Consider the following 19140-nt stretch of genomic DNA (forward strand, 5'->3'; position numbering starts at 1 on the left):
GCAGTTAAATGATGCACTGCAGTGCAAAATTTAAAAATAAATTATTTACCTGATACGTTTGTAAGAAGAAAAAAAAACCCTCTTATTTTCTCTCCATCCTTACTGAGCAGCAGAGTGTGCCACCGTGTCCAAAAATTTAAATCCCCGGGTCGGATCCATGGTTGTACTGTCTCCGTAATCAAATGTACTCCTGCTGGAAGAGGCGGCGGCAGAGATGAATCCAGCCACTTTTTTTCCAAAGGGATTCTCTGGGCAAATGTGGATGAAATTGGCAATAAAGCTAGTCCGGTTAAGCTTACATCAGGTTTCACGTCATAAAACCACTTTGATTTTTACCCGTATGCGACATTTGTTTTTCTTTCTAAGAGAAGTAGTGTGAAATTACGTATATCCACAAGAAAACGTCCCCATTGAAATCGGTAATAATGGTACGTACCACTCTATTGTTGGGGCGCGAGAAAACGTCCCATGCTGCTGATGTGTACTCGTGGGAGGCTCGTGCGCGTTCGCGGTATTGGCTTATTATCTCAAACCGTGGTGTTGTGCTGTCCAATCGATTTCAGGGAGGGACACACTGATTTTGATTATTTCAAACATTACAGTTGAAGAGAAAATAAAATCACACAGTGAATCAATATATTCACAACAACACATTAAACAACATACTGACAGCTTATTTTGAAAAACAAAATACTGCCTCGTTAGTATTTCGTCTCATTTTACAAACTGCGGCCATAATTTTGGTAGTTTTGCCTAAAAGTGTTAATTGTAATAATTCTAATTCTAGCAAAGTAATATATATATGAGTAATATTCTAGCCAACTGAAATATCTGTTTTATGAATGTCTTCAAAATATATAAATGAATACATTTATATTTAATGAATGTAATGAATTAATAATTTTAAGTTAATAATTCCGGTCATACGTATAAGATGCAATGCTATAGTTCTTTAAATTCTCAATCCTAGAGAATAATAAATTATCTATAAATTCTTTCTTCATTTCTATAACGGAAGTACCGCCCTTCTGCTTCCGCCGCATTCACAACATCCAAGATGTCTGCCATCATAGCTTCCCTCGTTTCATACGGCAGTGATTCCGATTCAGAAAATGAGTCTGAATCTAATACAAGTGTTGAAAAAGTGAACCCAGTCGATCCGGACGCTACGGCTCACCTTAAACCGTTGCAGTCGGAGAGCAGTATGTCTCTGGCTGTTTTAAATTCTGCCCCTGAGGTCGCTGTCAAGGTAAGCTAAGCTAAGCAGCTAACGTTAACCTCACTTTATAGTTAGATTATTGGGAGTAACTCTGGCTTACTTACTTGTTATGCTGATAATAATAAATGTTATTCAAATTACTGTGGAAAGGTGGTGTTGTAATTAGAAGTTATTTATTCTCTAAAATTACAGATTTGTTCTAGTAGTACTAAGCGGGAAAGATTCCGCAAAGTGTGTTGTAATCTTTGCGGAATTACTCCTGAGCTAATTCTAAAAAAATACACACTGATTGATCTCTGTGTAACTTAAGGTCCAACTACATGTATCTTACACTGTACTAGTTAAATCTCACGTGTGCTTGTGTAAAACAAAACATGCGAATTACCAACCTAGAGCTTGTCTCCTTTATCAAGAAGCTCGTTTGCTCATTGTTCGAATCCCGATTTTAGGAGGCTGTTGAGACGGGCATACACCTGGACCCTGCAATGAAAGAAGTCACTTATAACCCAACATATGAAACCATGTTTGCACCCGAGGTAAGTCTGAATATTTGTGAGCTGGGTTACACATATAGTTAGCTAACTGATAATATAACATGAGTGACATTTGATTACTTTGTTATGCAGTTGTGTGAAATACATATATTTAATTATTTTTAAACGGCACTAAATGATAAAGGTGATACATATATGAGCAACTTCACAGAGAAATTAGAAAGTTATTTCAATTATTCATCCTTAAAAGACATTTCATCAACTGACATAATATTCTAATATGGAAAAGGTAAATTAGTCTTGCCCTTAGAATGTATTATTGTATTATTGTCAGAAATAACTTTAAAAAAAATAGTTTGCTGAAAGCCTTGACCATCTTATGTGCAGAATCACTTCAATGCAAGATTTTCGTCCGATTCCTGCCTGTTTCAAGACCCCCTGCAACATTTCAGTTGCACTGCAACCCAAACTAGTAACATGAAACTGTACTTACTTTTTTTAGGGTAGGTTTTGCAGAAGATTTGCCAGAATTTGTCAGTATCAGAATAAAATCATATAAGAAGGTAAACAAGTAAATTATTGTTTACCTTCTTATAGTTATTTTGTTTCAGATTGTGACCAGATGGGAGTGATTTTTAAGTTTATGAATCAGAATATTTATTGCTGTTAATGGTTATTAATGTTAAATTATTCATGATTGTTGTAATACCATTGCAGTGTCCCTAACCTGAGTATTTTATGCTATTCATTGATTTTTTTTTTTTTGTAAAACAGATACTTAAGGCTGCTTAATTGCTCTTAATTGCTCCTGCAGCCTATCAGTCTAACTGCTGGTACATTGATCACTGTGTCAGTTGTTATTGATGTTGTGGGGTTTTTTTTGTTTTTTTTAAGATCTACATGTATGAGAGGGCTTGTGCAAAAATAAATTAGTTTTTTATGAGGATCCACAGAAGTTTATCTGTAGCATTGCTAATGATTTTATATTTTTTTTCTTCATAGTTTGGCCCAATGAACCCTTTTAAAAGCCAGCAGATGGCTGCCCCCAGGAACATGTTATCTGGCTATGCAGAACCTGCTCACGTCAATGATTTTATGTTTGAACAGCAAAGGAGGACTTTCTCCTCATATGGTAAGCCTAGTGATTTGGGTTTGGATGATGCAGTGTATTGATGCTGTTTAAATTTTAATGACTTTACAATTCTCCCTTCTTTGCTTAAAGGTTATGCTTTAGATCCATCTGTTGATACACACGAGTCATCCTCTAATACCTACATTGGTGCAGTGGAAGAGGCTGAGAAACATAAAGGTAAATATTATTTATATTCAATATGTTTGAGTGTTAATATCTACTGATATGTTCAAAAAGCTTTTCAGTTATTTAGTTTAGGGGAAGTTTGTGATTCTAGTACCATATGGCTTCTCCTACAGGTCTGACTGTGTTTGAGAGCGGTCTGAAGAAGTCACAGAAGAGGAAAAAGGTCAAAGGTGGAGATGCAGGAGAAATTGACAATTACCTTGGACCATGGGCAAAATATGCAGATGAGAAAGATGTGGCCAAACCAACAGAGGTAATTTTGACTGCTTCTCCATGTGATTAATCTACTTGTTATCCTGAAAGGCATTTTTTAAATACTTTATTTACATTCGTATATTTTGCCATGATGCAGTTAACGTCCTCTAAAGACAATTTTTTTTTAATCTCCCATAGTATAGGTGATGCAATGGAACATATTTTGTTTAAGTTATGTAGTTGTGTACTAGACTTTAATAGATGACATGCACAGTTGGCCAAATGCTGATTATTACTCACATTTCCTTTTTACATCTTAGATGAAATCCATTTCAGTTTGCTGTATTTGTTTTCATAATTATATAAAAGGCAGTAAGTGTGAAGTAATCCCCTGGTTGTGATTATTGTTATTGTACAGGATGAGCAGAAGGAGCTGGATGAAATTACAGCCAAGAGGCAGAAGAAGGGAAGGAATGAGGAAGATGCTCCTTCAGAAGAGAAGACTATTCTCCATGGTACTGACTTTTTTGTTAATTTTGATTGGCTGTGGCAATTAGAGACATGATTGAAAATATAGCCTATTTATTTATTTATTTTTTAAATTATATTTTGTGCTGTTATAAACAGCATACAGAAACAACAGGTCATAAATGTCTTGATGCATGCTCAATCATCCAGGTAAGTAAATCCCAAAAGGTTCTGTTCATCTGGATGTAGCGTTTTCAGTGGGAGAAACATTTCGCCACTCATCCAAGTAGGGCTGTTCGATATTACGATATATATCGGATGACGATATAAAAACGTCTATCGTTTCATTTTACACTATCGTTTGTTTCATGGTGTCGCAAAATAAACTGTTTACGGCAATATTTTTTCATCGTTTTGATGGTCACTGTAGTGGCTATATTAATTTCTTAAAGTTCTCTCTTTCTCTTATATTTTATATAACCACACTACGGACGGACAAGCGCCTGTTTTTATGCGTTGTAGTTAGCAACAATGACGGTAACACCATCGCGTGTCCGCTTGTTTATGTTCCACATAAACCTTTCACAATAAAGCTCAAGATCCTGTTGAGACTTTTCAAAATAAACTGAATCACTTGAAAGAGTATGTAGAGTGTTTACGGATGAGAAGCAAAAAAGAGCCGCCAGGTGCTTAAAGATAAACCTTAGACTCAAACGTTAGAACAGGCTTTTCCCCGCAGCACGCCGTGTAATGAATACTCACAAAGAAAATGGCGGCCGTTACAACTTATGTCTAAAAATGCATCGTTTCATGCATCGGTTAAAACACTCGACTCCAGGTACACAACGCCCAGCTGGAAACGCTTCACGCAAGTCGAGCTGCCCGAGATTCACAGAATTTACAGAAAATGTTAAATTTTTGTGATTTATATCATTATCAGGACGATAGATGTCTTATATCGGGATATGAGATTTTGGTCATATCGCACAGCCCTACATCCAAGTGACTTCTTCAGTCTCAGCTGACTGCAGGTTTTCCCAACCTTATAAACAGTACATTTGCACAATGACTGAAACGAGCCCACTGACTGGACCTCATACCACAGGCTTTACCCACGGGAATCTACACCAAGTCTGTATGGTTTACTGAAGGGTGTACCTTTAAGACCATTTGTCTGTAGGACCAACTCAGTCACCTATAACGTCTCAAAGTTTCTGTGATTCCTTATATGTCAGGACTATCAGAACAGTTGAGAAGTATTTTTTCTAAACACCGCATCTCTGTGGCTTTTAAACCCCACACCGCGCTGTGACAAAAATTGGTCCGCCCAAAGGATCGGTTCCCCCAACACAAACAGAGTAATGTAGTGTACGCTGTGAAGTGTTGGGAGAATTGCCATGATTTAGACATCAGGGCAACCAAACAACCTCTGGCTAAGCGGATGGCACAACACAGAAGAGCTACCTTGTCAGGCCAGGACTCTGCAGTCTATTTACACCTGCAAGCCAGTGGACACTCTTTCAATGATGAGGATGTACACATCCTGGACAGGGAGGAACGCTGGTTTGAGCACGGATAAAAGGAGGCCATTTACGTGAAAACGGAAAGACCATCTCTGAATCGAGGAGGGGTCTAAGGGTACATCTTTCACCATCTTACAATGCTGTGATTGCAGCCATTCCCCAACTCTCTGTGAATGGTACTCATGGCCATTGATCAGCGGTCTTTGATCAATGATCAATGGGCTTTGATCAGTGGTTGTTGATCAATGGTCATGACAATTTGCATATTAATGATCAAGGAACTGACCTCACAGCCCATTGTCGCTTCAGTGGTGCTAGTTTCAGTCATTATGCAAATGTACTGTTTATAAGATTGGGGAAACCTGCAGTCAGCTGAGGCTGAAGAAGTCGCTTGGATGAGTGACGAAACGTTTCTCCCACTGAAAACGCTACGTCCAGATGAACAGTATCAACCTTTTTGGGAACAGGTCGTAAACATATTTCACAAAGTTTACTCATTTCTGTTCTCAAGTACGTAATATGTCAGGTAGTTCCTTTGTCGGGCATAGATCCAGATACTGCAGGATTCTTTTACATCACATTTTGTCTGTTTCTTTTGTTCTCTCCCACAGTTAAAGACATGTATGATTACCAGGGAAGGTCGTACCTTCATGTCCCACAGGATGTGGGCATCAATCTGCGTTCTGCGGATGCTCCAGACAAATGTTACCTGCCAAAGAAACAGATTCATGTCTGGTCTGGACACACCAAGGTCAGTTTGAGGCGGGGGAAAAGGTTCTAAAAGTATTTGTTTTAATGATTTTGAGAGCAGTGAAACATGGGCATTTGTGTATACATATTTCATTATCCAATCCTTGTAAAATGTCTGAGAAAATCCATAAAACCTTGTAGGTATTTCTGAACACGGTGATAACACGGGCATCTACCAGCTGCTTCGCACCGACATATCTGAGATTATTTTGTTTGATTCAAAGCCATGTCTTTATAATTCACATATAAAGGCAAACACTGGGTTATTCCAAGAAAGATGTGATTCAAGTGTCTGATCTGCCAGTGCGCTTCAGGGAGAGGAAATCACTCAAGTTTTAAATTGGCTCCTTTCTGCTTTGTGCAGAAAGTTACAGACTTCAGAGTCTAATTTGAATACAAAGAAATTTGAAAAGGATAATAAGTGTGTGGAAGTGCTGATGTTGAGATAATAGTTGAAGAATGGCTCATGTGGTGTCACCAAAGTTTTGTGACACTTTGAAACTTTGGTATGTTGCAGAAAATCATGGATATTTTCCGTAACTATTACAGAATTAAGATGATAATAAAGAGTCTGCACACATGCTGTCCTGCATGCATTATTGTTTTGGCCGGTGTGTCCAACTTAAAAATCTTTGAATAGCAATAGCCTGGCCATGGCTTTGTGATTTCAAGTTACATTTATATGATATACATTGCAGCATTTTCCTTCCGCTAGAATATTTTTCTGTGCCAAAGTAAGAAAAACAAACAAAACAGAAAAAGACCCCCAGAAAACATACCCATAATGAGATTGGCAGATAAGTACAATATCAAAATTTGCAAAACAGCTTGCTTTTACTGTAAATCAGCCATAAGCTCTAACAGTGACTGGCATACTCAAATAGGACTGTGCGATATGACCAAAATCTTATATCCCGATATAAGAATTCTATCATCCCGATAACGATATAAATTACAAAAATGTAACATTTTCTGTAAATTCTGTGAATCTCAGGCAGCTCGACTTGCGTGAAGTGTTTCCAGCTGTGCGTCATGTAGCTGGAGTCGAGTGTTTTAACCGATGCATGAAACGATGCATTTTTAGACATAAGTTGTAACACCCTTCGTTCTCTTTGTGAGCATTTATTACAAGGCGTGCTGCGGGGAAAAGCCTGTTCTAACGTTTGAGTCTAAGGTTTATTTTTTAGCACCTGGCGGCTCTTTTTTACTTCTCATCCGTAAATAATCTGCTCTTTCACGTGATTCAGTTTATTTTGAAAAGTCTCAACAGGATCTTGAGCTTTATTGTGAAAGGTTTATGTGGAACATAAACAAGCGGACACGCGTTGGTGTTACCGTCGTTGTTGCTAACCACAACGCATAAAAACAGGCGCTTGTCCGTCCGTAGTGTGGTAATATTAAATATAAGAGAAAGAGAGAACTTTAAGAAATTAATATAGCCACTACAGTGACCATCAAAACGGTGAAAAAAAAATGCAGTAAACAGTTTGATAGCGTAAAATGAAACGATAGAAGTTTTAATATCGTCATCTGATATATATCGTTATATCAAACAGCCCTATACTCAAAATAAAGAGTCTTGGTTAAATATAAATTTCTCATCCCGTGTATGTTCTAGGGTGTCAGTGCAATCCGATTGTTTCCAAACTCTGGTCATCTTCTGCTTTCCTGCTCCATGGACTGCAAGATCAAGGTAAATAAGCTAATATGGTTTCTGGAGAAAAGGGGGGTGGGGGTGTATACGCATTTATCTAAGATGTGATCTTTATGATTGTGTAATAATCTCTGTAGCAATAAAGTAGCCTGTTACCCCGTATTTTAAATACCACAAAGTATAAATCAGTTTTTTTTCTCTTTTGTAACTGTGTGCTCTCGTCTTCACAGCTGTGGGAGGTGTATGGTGAAAGGAGGTGTCTTCGGACTTTTATTGGTAAGTGTGCAAAATGCTCATCCTACATCATCTATCACAATGATGTGGTACATGATAAGTGTTGGTGTCGGTTAATAATTTGCTGTATAAAATTGAATTGTGTCATTTATTCAAGTTAATCCTTTTATAAATAATAATGGATCATCAGCAAAGATGCTGACATTAAAATATGGTCAAGGTATGAAGTGCGCTCAGCCTTTTGGGAAATACAAAGCAGTGACACATTGTGAGCTCAGCATTACTGGAGGACTAATGACATGTCTGCTGACCGCTGACAGAGCGCGGGGGGATTTGGGATTTTTTTATTTATTTTTTTAATATACAGATATATGCGTATTTGGAGTTTGGGGGCAGGTTAGGCTAATGCATGCAGGACTCTCTTACACTCTTTCCAGAGATGGCATGCTGTCAGAATAGAGATTGTTTGCAGCTGTGGTTCTGCTTGTCAGCTCCTTCACTGAATATGCATAATTCAGCAGCTCAGAGGCCGGGGGGAATGAGGGGCAAGGGAGGGCACAAGACACGAGAAGATACAGAAGGAGAGAACACAGTTTAGGAGTGAATAAACTGACAGAGATTGACTAGCTTAGAAAGTAGTGAGTAGGAGAAACAGCAGAGCTAAATATGATGTGTGTTAGAGTTATTTGGCTATGCCTTGTGGACAGAACCCTCAGACTGATATTGATATTCATATTTTCTCCAACAGCTTAAAGAAATATTTCTGGGTTTTTTTTGTGTGTTTTGAATTTTCTAGAGGAATTTGCACATAGCTGTTTATAAGGTGATGTTGTTTGTCATGTCTACCAAACTAAGCAGTGATCAGCACTTGCTTGATTGTGTGCGCCTGTTTTCAGTAGTTTTAATTGCAGTCCGTGTGGCCTCAGTGGGCTTCGTTAATGCTGTAAAAACAGTACAGCCTTGCTTAAAGACTGTTTCAATGTGGCAAGTGTTTGCTTGCATGAGGCCCACAGGGACCTCTCATCACCTCTACTGTATGAGGGGGGAAACCCAAAGGATTACATAGACTGATATTAGGAGACAATAAGAAGGTGTGTCTTTTTTCACCACCCTGTTTTACAGGCTCATTTTAAGATTCCGTTTCCTCCATTTTCCCAGATTCCACTTCATCTTCCTTTATTCATCTCCCTTTTTTTATTCCTTTATTCAGCATCTTTTATTCCCCTTAACCAAATTTCATATTTCTCAAATGATTTTGCTTTCAAAGGAGGACAGCTGGGGGATTCTTGGTAACAAGATTGGGGCATGCAGGAAAATGAATTTTAGAGGATGTATTTATTTGTCTGTAATATATGTGTGGTCTGTGTCTGTGTATGTGTTAGGTCACAGCAAAGCAGTGCGAGACATTTGTTTCAACAACACCGGGACCCAGTTCCTCAGCGCTGCATATGACCGCTACATTAAACTGTGGGACTCTGAGACAGGTACGTGGGCCACTGACAGCAATACGGTCTTTATGTAGGCGTACGGCTCCTTTTTAAATCTTAAAGTGACCAAATCAATAAAACTTCAAAGAAATAATTAAATAGAGAAATATATAAATGATTATCTTGAAGATGACCTATTGAATGATTTAATTAACCACATATATTCCTAGATGATAAATATTTTCTCTGCACGAACTTGTTTTCAGTCCAAGATCACATGAATTTTATCACTAACGCTAAAACCAATTAATCAACATAGAGATTTTAATAATTAATCTTTTTTTTTTTTTTTTTTAAGCAAAACTACCAATACTGTAATCCAGGATTTGGATTTCTTTTTTCTTTCAGTAATTTATATCGGATGCATTTGAATTTTGGTCTGCTGGCTGGATAAACAGGGAGTTTTAAAGAAATAATAATGGATGGATTTTTCATTATTTCTAAAATGATTAACGAGAAAAATAATTTACAGGTTAACTGATTTAAAAATGGTTATACCCGGTTAACATAATAGATCAATTAGGATGAATGACATGATGTCTAACACACCTTTATTGTGGAGGTGAAGTCTGCTAGTAAAACCAAATTTTAGTTGATCTGCTCGATCTGTGTCAGTCTGTGCTCCCTCTAGAAGTTGGGCCCATGGTTTCCCTTTAAAAAAAAACCCACTTGGCTCATCCGTCACATTTTTACCCCTTCCAGCTCAAGAGTGCTGCTCCAGCAGAGGGCAGAAAAGCATTAAATCCCCCACTTGTTGATATCAGTGGAGGACACATCATCCAAATACTTCTCCTAAAAGTTGATTTGCTTGAGTTAGATTTGTCAAATGACTAGTTGTTGTGTTTTGTTTTTCTGGGGATTGTTTCTTCCTGTATTATAGCAGTAATATAAAAAGCGTGCTATTTTAGCATACAAGTGCCTCTCTGTGTTTTCAGTCATTTCAATTTCCTGTTTCCTTGGTTGTAGCAGTAGTTGAAGCATCATCCCTGTGGTGATTCACCTTTACCGAATGAACACTAGGAAATTTTTGTGTGTTACAGCTGAGTTGTCACCACCTGCAGGGATATGGAGCATACAGCATTGAAAGTTGTAGTGTGTCCTTAAATTTTAAAGCAACTTCAGTGTGCCTTTGTGAGGGAGCCACTGTGGATTATTCTGGAGCTCTGACTTTCAATTTGCTTCCCACCACAGGCCAGTGTATCTCCCACTTCACCAACAGGAAGGTACCATACTGTGTGAAGTTCAACCCAGATGAGGACAAACAGAACCTTCTTGTGGCTGGCATGTCAGATAAGAAGATAGTTCAGGTAAAGCTGACCATTTCTTCCACCGCAAGAAAAGTCGATCATGTTGGCCAAGCAGGTTGCACACATGAATTTCTCTGTTTACTCCCTGTGCCCGCAGGACCGTGAAATATACTCCTGTCTCATCCTCCAGCGCTAGTGTGTGTAGTTGTGTGGGAGTTGTAAGAGGTTCAGTGGCTGACAGGACTAGAGCAACTCATTAATCACAAGAAGTATTAGGGTAAACAAGAGGCGAAGGAAAGAGAACAATATGTGATAAAAGTAGGAAATCTATAAATACACTATCACGTTTTTAGAACGAGTCATGCGAACCTCTCAACATGCTGAAAGGACAGCTCAAGTGTGATATAGTTTTTATTTTCCACATTTCAGAGCAATGGATGTTTGGAAATCTCTAGAAAGACATTTTAATTCTGGGAGATTAGCAAATGGGGAAAAAACATTGAGTTGTAATTGTCAGTCACAATCTGGCACAATAATCAGGGTTAGCATTAAATCATGCAGGTCCCCATTTCGGGTTATGAGAACAGATGGCTGCTCACCCCAAGGGTGGGAAAAAAAATGGAATTTGGTGTGAAAGCCATCCGAACAGACGAGCTTAATTTTATTTATTTATTTGTTTGCTGTCCCTGGAGGGGTTTCTGTGTGGTTGCCTTTTATATTTTAATTTGTACATGCTGTTTTCTCTCAAAATATTAATTTTTAAGACTAAAGTCTGTTTGATTGCTAATCGCTGTGATTACATTAAGGCAATTTAAAAGGTTCATAACATCGGTACAGTTTATAGCTGCTCTCATAGGGAGTCTCCCACAGTGAGCCATATTCTCTGTTTTTGCAGTGCGACTGAGACGAGCTGTATTTATTTTGGTAATGAGCACTCCATGCGAATATAGCAAGGCACAGTGGAACAAGTGTTGGAGGGATTGTGAATTAATTTTAATACTCCACTTTTTGACTCATGGGATACATTTGTTTACCTCCCTTCTGTCTGCTGTGCTGTCTGTGCCTCTTTGTGTCTCTAAAAGTGGGACATCAGGACAGGCGAGGTGGTTCAGGAGTACGATCGTCACCTGGGCGCCGTCAACACCATCACCTTTGTTGACGAGAACCGTCGGTTTGTCAGCACATCAGACGACAAGAGTCTTCGAGTTTGGGAGTGGTAAGTACCGAGTGCAGCCTGAACTGCTTATGCCATAGTTGAAACTTGAGAGTGCCGCTGTAGTTGTTGCTGCCGTTCTTCCAAGCAAGTCATGTAATCCTCCTCCCTAATGCTCTGCGTTTAATAACAGAAGACTGTAGCTGATATTGGCTTGGAGAAATCAATCAACAATATGAATGTAAAGCAAGAAGGAAGTGAACCAGTGTGGACTATAATTAAAAAACGAAACAATCAGGAGTTACAGACAGCTGGGTATTCAGTGTAATTTTGAGCTGTGCAAGTATTAGCTCTGGATTGTATTTTTTTAACTTTGTTATAGGCTTGTTAAGATGCACCTTGGGCACATCAAGTGCTTTTATATATTATTGTTCTTCTGTGATGAGCAGCCCAGGAGCAGACACGGGGGATACAGACTTTTATATATGAGTGTAACTAACTAAAACGATGTGAATGAAATGATTTGTAATGTGTATGTGCTGGGATGACTGGAAGGTTTAAATCCCACTTTTGGGAATGCTGAAAGAAAACACGAACATGAATTTTAATGACAAAATTAAAGATGTCCATATCCCGCTGTTTGTAATTGTTTGGACAACCAAAAGACCACCGGGAAGGGCTTGTACACTGGCTGGGGTGTCCTGTCATGGTAAACAAACTCAGCTATTTGCTGTTTATAGATAATAAATATTTAAAAACCACCAGATAAACAAAGCTTTCCATGGAATGCTTCAAGGGGAGGCCATTTGTGTTTAGTTTGGTTTAATTGTCAAAACTTCCTCATGAGCATGTGAGATGGATTATCTGCTTAAAAAAGTTTTTTGCACACTTTAGGTCAATGTGAAAGACAGAATTAAAGATAAACACAACAACAACAAGCTAAAGAATTAAATCCTAAGAGTCTGCTTTGGGCAAACTTCGGGCTCCCATGAGCTTTTTTTTAGTGCAGCGTGGGAGTAAGCGGGCAAGTGGTATGTCAGGCCAAAAAGTGACTTGACGGTCCCGCTTTCTCCCACAGATACCACCTGGCTCTAGTCCCCCTGCCCCACTCTCCCTGTGAGAGCTGCATTAGGCTGAATTTACAAGAATAGTCTCATGTTGCAAGAATAGAAGCGGCGTCTAGCAGAGAGGGGCATGTTGAGAGCACACGGAATAGACTGTGAGGCAGCAAATCCACAAGCCATTCACGTCATAGCGAAAACGCCTACACGCAATTTAAATTCTGTCCACGTTCTCACACATAGTGTTCCCAGGGTGACTACTTTATCTATAGCAGAGGTTTGTCATCAGGAGAGTCTGTGAATGCTTTCCAGGAGGATTACAATTGATTCAAAATGTACCAAACTGCACCAACAAGGGGAATTAACTCTTGATCATAAAGACATCATGTAGAGAGCGATGAAGCCCACGGGGACACTTGGAATGATAATAAAATGAGAGGGAAAAGGATAGCGGGAGATAAGTGGTGGAGACTGTGGAAGCATATTGTAAGAATCACTCAGGATGGTCAAAGAACTGCTACAGCCTCCCCAGAACTTGATTTCATAAAAAGCCTGCTTTTTTAGAAGCGATCAATTTATCTCAGCTTAATAAAACTCCCAAATCGGAATGTTCTTAGAATAATTTGAAAAGGAAACAAATGAATAAATGAATTAAATCTGTCAGTGCTTGTTTTGTGAAACCATCCTTCGTTTCAAATTAGCACATATAATGAGGTAAATTATGTTATAGAAATCTTAATTTCAGACCCACTGAAGTAGTGTGTCTAAAAACAAAGTGTGGGTTTTTAGTTATGGAGTTTAGTTTGGCTTGACTGCAGATTCTGGCTTGAACAAACACAGAAGCTCCTTAATCTCTGACCGTGTGACGGTCGTGCAGCCCCAGCTGTCACTCGTCACAGAAAGAAACAAGGATGTGGTTTTAGTAAAGCTGATGGCAAGTTGAGTTTAGGACTTTGCTTTATTTTACAGCAAGTCTCACCAAATTGGCACACTGTCATCCTGACAGACACACATACATGCACTGTACATTTGAATGATCTTCTTCAGACAAGTTAAGATCAAATAGCCAAGTTTGCTATTTCTCCCAAAGCAGAGAGACATAGCAGAGCATAAAAGAACAGCGAGGCCGGGTGAAGGAGCAAAGGAGGGTTTCATAAATAATTGGTGGCTGGTGCAGCATCAAAAGCATCTTTCACATTATTTACAAGATTTCTTTATTTACTGTAGCACTAATGGTGATACAGCCTGTTTGTTTTTTTTCCTTCTTCACCTCCACCACAGCTCTTCTCTCTCTAGTAAATAAGCAGTTTTGAGCTGGCATAAGCACCTTCAATGTCAAACAAACAACAGCTCTGTCGATGTTTTCCCGTAGAGCTGTTATTGCTAAGAGCCTTCTCACGTTGTTCTCATCCACTGTTTAACCCATCTTCAAGTGTACTCACAGTGTTTTGTGCCTTTTTCAGGGACATCCCTGTGGACTTTAAGTACATTGCTGAGCCCAGTATGCACTCCATGCCAGCTGTGACTCTCTCTCCCAATGGTAAGTAGACTAATCATGGCCAAACACTCATAAACACAGTCAAGGACAGGCGACTTGAGGGAGCATAAACCTGCATTACCACACTGAAGTAGAGTCACACCTTCTGAGATTTGCCATCGCTCAGGCAAGGTGGGAAAAACAGATATTCTCAGTGCAGTAAGCTTGTTGTACGTGGAGATTTCTGCTTGCCGTGAGATCCAGATTTTTTTATCAATACATGTCAGCTGCCTGTGTTTCGCTCTGGCTGTTTAATCATCACAGATAATGCATTAACTGTTGGATAACAGAAATATTTGGACACTTGAGTGACTTAAACTGTGTACATTTGATGTCAAAACAAATGTTTAATATTTGAGCAATTTTGCCTTTTGGACACTGGAGCAGTAAGATTAGACAGGGAAGTGGGGCGAGGGAACAAGAGAAGAAACACAGGGCCATGGGTCGGACTCAAACCTAGGACCTGTTGCCTGCTCCATCAGTGAGCTACACTGGCACCCAATGCTATTTATTTTTAAGATGAACAGCTGTATGACTGTATACTGTCAGTTAGCATACCGTCGTGTGAAAAAGAGGGCTTTCACAGGACTCAGTGCAGCTGCCATGTTTATTTTAGAGACAAGTCTTTATTCGGGCAGCCCTTCCAAGCAAGCCAAACTTGTTCAGTCCCTCTTTCTAATGGCACTGTAATGTTTTCCACTTTTTCATTGTGGAATTATGGACTTCAAATCAATGTGGGCTTATAACCCTTCCAAACTGATGGGGAGCAAAAATGTGATTGTTGATGTCTTTCTCCACACGAGCAAAGCTTTTACTTCTTTGATAGTAGAGATTTAGGTCAGGGTTGTAGGACTCCGTTATAAGCCTGTAATTTTTTTGTAATTGCTGAATTTTACATTTCTTTTTGTGTAAAGTACCTTTACCATGCCTTCATGCAGTGCCGCCAGATTTCAGAGCAGTATCACTCTGTGAGATCCATATATCCATTCATATTCTTACCCAATTGCCGAGGTTATGGTACTCTTACCTGTACTGCAAATAAGCTGCAGCCAGGAAATGTTATGTTGATTAGACCCAGTTAACAAATTTAAATTGCATAATAGGAGTGGGCAATAAAAGCCTCAAAATTAAATCACAATTATATCAAGACAATTTGTAATAATGTTATTGCTGTGGTCTCACTTCATAAGAGAATTTTTCTGAAAATTACTCAGGATTTTTTTTTAATTGTAACATTTTATCTGTGATTGCAGCCTGCGGGCAGTAGCGTTTGTAGTGCAAACTAAATAAAGGGCATTTTTCATCTTTGTTTTTTCCAAATGAGCTACAGCCATTGATGAAATAATTTAGTAAATCTATTACTACATGGTGCCAGCAGCATAGTGTAATAGGAGATACAACATGGATCAAGTATTACCACAAAAGTAGCCAAGGTAATATTTTCCACTGTGATTTTCTTTTTCTTGATCAAGAAATTTATTTGTTTTTATAATATAAAAGTGATCACATATAAACTAAAATGTGCTCTGATCACAGGATAAAAGAAAAAAAGCATAACAGTCAGATCACACACCCAAAAGAAAAGAAAATGAATAATGAAAGCCACTTATTCATCACAGATCTTTTGCTTCTATATTTGACACCAAAGACAGAAAACAGTTTAATAGATCCTTATTTTTAAGCAGTGCATCTTTTTTCCCCTCCCCAAGTTGTAAAAAGTATCTGATGTCACTAATACTCTGTCCATACCATTCAGTTAATGAGTCCTTACATTTGTGAAGATGAACCTTCCTGCCACAAAAGGCTGAATTTGGGGTAACAATGAAAAATTATTTTCCAATAAATTTAGAAAAGCTCTTATAAATTGGACATGAGAAATTGGATAATTTGGGCCATAACCAAAACATATGAGCATAAACATGTGCTCTAGTCCTCATGCCTGGGCTTGTTGTAGGGATGTAGACGCATGATCACAAAATTTAACAGATGAAGCATAGCTTGTCAAAGCTGGCCTGTTAGTACAGGATTAACTTTGGCTGGTAGTCATTAGTTTCCAGGACTGTCCTTGGTTGAGCTGCTTCTCTCCACTGCTCCCAGTTTCACCCTGTGTGTCTGCTTGAATGTGTGTGTTCTGTGTGTAAAGCTCTTCTCCACACATGGAGCAGAACCTAGCAGAGGAGAATCTGCCCCCCACCCAAGTATATTACACTACCATTTTGTATCCATGGAAACATCTCCATTGTAATTTATGTAATATCTCTGTAGGCAACCTACAAAAGCCTTTTTTTTTGTCCTCATTTGTTCTTTTCCTTTCTACATTTTTTCCCCCCAGTTTTTAATTTTTTCTCTCCTCCTGTTCTCTTCGTACTTGCCTTCTTCCTTTGGGCAATATTCGTATTTGTTCCAGCGTGGTTTGTTTATCTTTAGCATGTGAATAATGAATGAGCTCTCAGTGGGAGACCATTCAGTTTTCTCTCAAGCCTAAATGGCACCCAGCCCCACTTGGCACCATATATACAACAACCCCCCCTCTCTGCTCTTCCCCATCTCTTTTTCATGTTGACTAAGCAGACAGAGCTCCAGTGCGCTGCTGAAATTGGTCAAGTTGTTTTCATTCTCCTGCACTTATTCTATTTGACATTTGCTGACAAGTTTTCTGGGGGTGGTGTAAAAAGAGGACACACATACCAGAACTACATTTCTTTCTCAGATCGAATTAGTAATTTCCTCATGTACACTTTTAAAAAGTGCGGAGAATTGTATAATGCTTTGACACTAAAGCACTGCCTCTCACCATCGTGCAGTGATGTTGAAACTGTTGGATTGTCAGGGGCTGAAATGCTCTCTAAAGCAGATCTCTGCTGAGCAGCCACTGATGCAAAACCTCTTTTTATTTTTTCCCTAAATTGCCTCAATCTTTCCAATTCACTGATGGCAGAATGATGAGTTCATGCCCTTTTCAAAGGGCTGTCCACTTCAATCCAAATTTCCAGTTTTGCTGTTTTGAAGAATTTTGGCTATGAGGCAGTTTCTACCATTTACTGTGTACCTGCTGTTAGTTAATGTCCCTCCAGATCACAGTTTTTGCACTGTCAGGTTTAGTGCATGCTAGCAGTGTAAGATATCATCAAAATACCGCACTGAAGATCTGAGGGGCTGCTTGTTAAACACTTGGCTGTACAGAATCATGCAAATAATACATTTAAAAGGTTTGGGGACAACTTTTAAAGTTTATATGCGTTTGAATTTGAACTCAAACATTACCTTGAAATTTCACTGTGAACATCCAAAAATGCTTTTGTTTTCTCTTTGATTTTTTTTGCAAGAAATGTGTATTGTGTTATCAAGGGCACAAGTGCTTTGCAGAATAGTTGGCCAATGGTTTATTGTTTTGTTTTTTAAGGTAAATGGCTCGCCTGTCAGTCCATGGACAACCAGATTTTGATCTTTGGAGCCCAAAACCGCTTCAGACTAAACAAAAAGAAAGTCTTCAAGGGTCACATGGTAGCTGGCTATGCATGCCAAGTGGACTTCTCCCCAGACATGAGGTAAGCCTTCACAATGTCACTCTGAAGGGAAGTTTTATTCTAACAGAAACCACAAAGTAGAGATGCTTAAAGCTTTAGAATATTCCACTAGTAAATACTAAACAGTACTTATGAATAAAAATTTGCTATTAGTGTAATGGGTGAATTAAAAACTGGGTCCAAATGCACCATTATGCAGATGATCAGTATATTGAGATACCTTTGCTTGTATTCTGTAAGCTGTTTCTCATCCTGAGCTTTAAAATGCATCCAGGTAATGAAGCACTCTTGGCGAAAAAAAACGTACAGCCATCACTAGGAGAGCTCACAGGATATCTTCCTATTTTTACACAAAACGCCCATTAAGACCCCTTTTTGTCCCTCTTCTCACCCACCACCCACGACTGTGAGCAGGTGCCCTCACTTCCTTTCAGTATCCATGGCAACATTGCAACCCCTGCCTAGATTAAATACCAAAAATTCCAACTCCCACCTTTTGGCTGCTGAAGTGAAGACAGAAGTTCTTTCTTTATTTTTTATAACCATGTGCTAATTATGAAACACGTTTCTTTCTACCAGTTATGTGGTGTCAGGAGATGCAGATGGAAAGCTGAACATCTGGGACTGGAAAACCACCAAGCTTTATCACAGGATCAAGGCTCATGACAAGGTGTGCATCAGCGCCCTGTGGCATCCACATGAAACCTCCAAGGTCATCACCTGTGGCTGGGATGGACAGATAAAACTCTGGGATTAGATCTGTCCCTGAGGAGGGGTTTCTGGAAATAATGGACTGGTTCAATAAAAAGGAGGAGGCCAATTGTCTCATGGTCTGGAACTGTTTTTGAGTCAAAGCCAAAAGACTGGTATCCAGTCTGATTGTACAGGTGTATTTGTTTTTTACCCTGTGAAAGATCAAAATACTTAGTCATGTAATATCTGTACAAACAAGAACTTTCAAAGGATTGTTCCTACTGCAGAAGAAGTATTACAGGGGGTACCTTGTTATTTTTAATGTTTCTTTTTTCTTCTTTTTTTTTGTTACTGTATTTTCCAATGTTCTGGTAGTATACCTTTCATATTCTTGATAAAATATATTCTTTGTTTTCAGCTGTATGGCCATCTCTTTGTGGAAATAAACAACCTAAAGTCTACCTTTTTAAAAAACGAAGCACTCCTCCCTTTGGGAAAAAAAAACCCCCAAAGTGTTTATTCTTTAAAATCAAAATCATGAGGAGAAATTCGGCTCATCATCAAAAGGTTTGGTAAATTT

At 38.8% G+C, this 19140-nt stretch overlaps 2 protein-coding genes across 4 annotated transcripts in view; one reads left to right on the plus strand and one right to left on the minus strand.

Annotated features, from left to right (window-relative positions):
- wasf1 (WASP family member 1) overlaps positions 1-475 on the minus strand; it is a 66071-nt gene extending 65596 nt beyond the window's left edge. Inside the window, exon 1 of one of the 3 annotated variants that reach the window (XM_084952421.1) lies at positions 50-475. The gene's annotated coding sequence lies outside the window, so the exon portion shown is untranslated. The remainder of the gene's footprint in view (positions 1-49) is intronic. The other 2 variants (XM_084952422.1, XM_084952423.1) reach the window with 2 other exon arrangements.
- Positions 476-1027: 552 nt separating this feature from the next.
- cdc40 (cell division cycle 40 homolog (S. cerevisiae)) lies at positions 1028-19021 on the plus strand. The gene is made up of 15 exons (XM_084953035.1): positions 1028-1249; positions 1669-1755; positions 2716-2845; positions 2936-3022; positions 3145-3284; positions 3645-3741; positions 5829-5968; positions 7586-7660; positions 7852-7897; positions 9238-9339; positions 10534-10649; positions 11672-11805; positions 14267-14343; positions 17744-17888; positions 18447-19021. Exons 1-15 carry the CDS (start codon positions 1058-1060, stop codon positions 18622-18624), a joined length of 1746 nt encoding a protein of 581 aa, XP_084809161.1. The 5' UTR covers positions 1028-1057; the 3' UTR covers positions 18625-19021.
- Positions 19022-19140: the final 119 nt, after the last annotated feature.

This window comes from Perissodus microlepis, chromosome 15 (assembly GCF_051167445.1).
Source record: "Perissodus microlepis isolate ML-2025 ecotype Zambia chromosome 15, ASM5116744v1, whole genome shotgun sequence".
Taxonomy (NCBI): Eukaryota; Metazoa; Chordata; class Actinopteri; order Cichliformes; family Cichlidae; genus Perissodus; species Perissodus microlepis.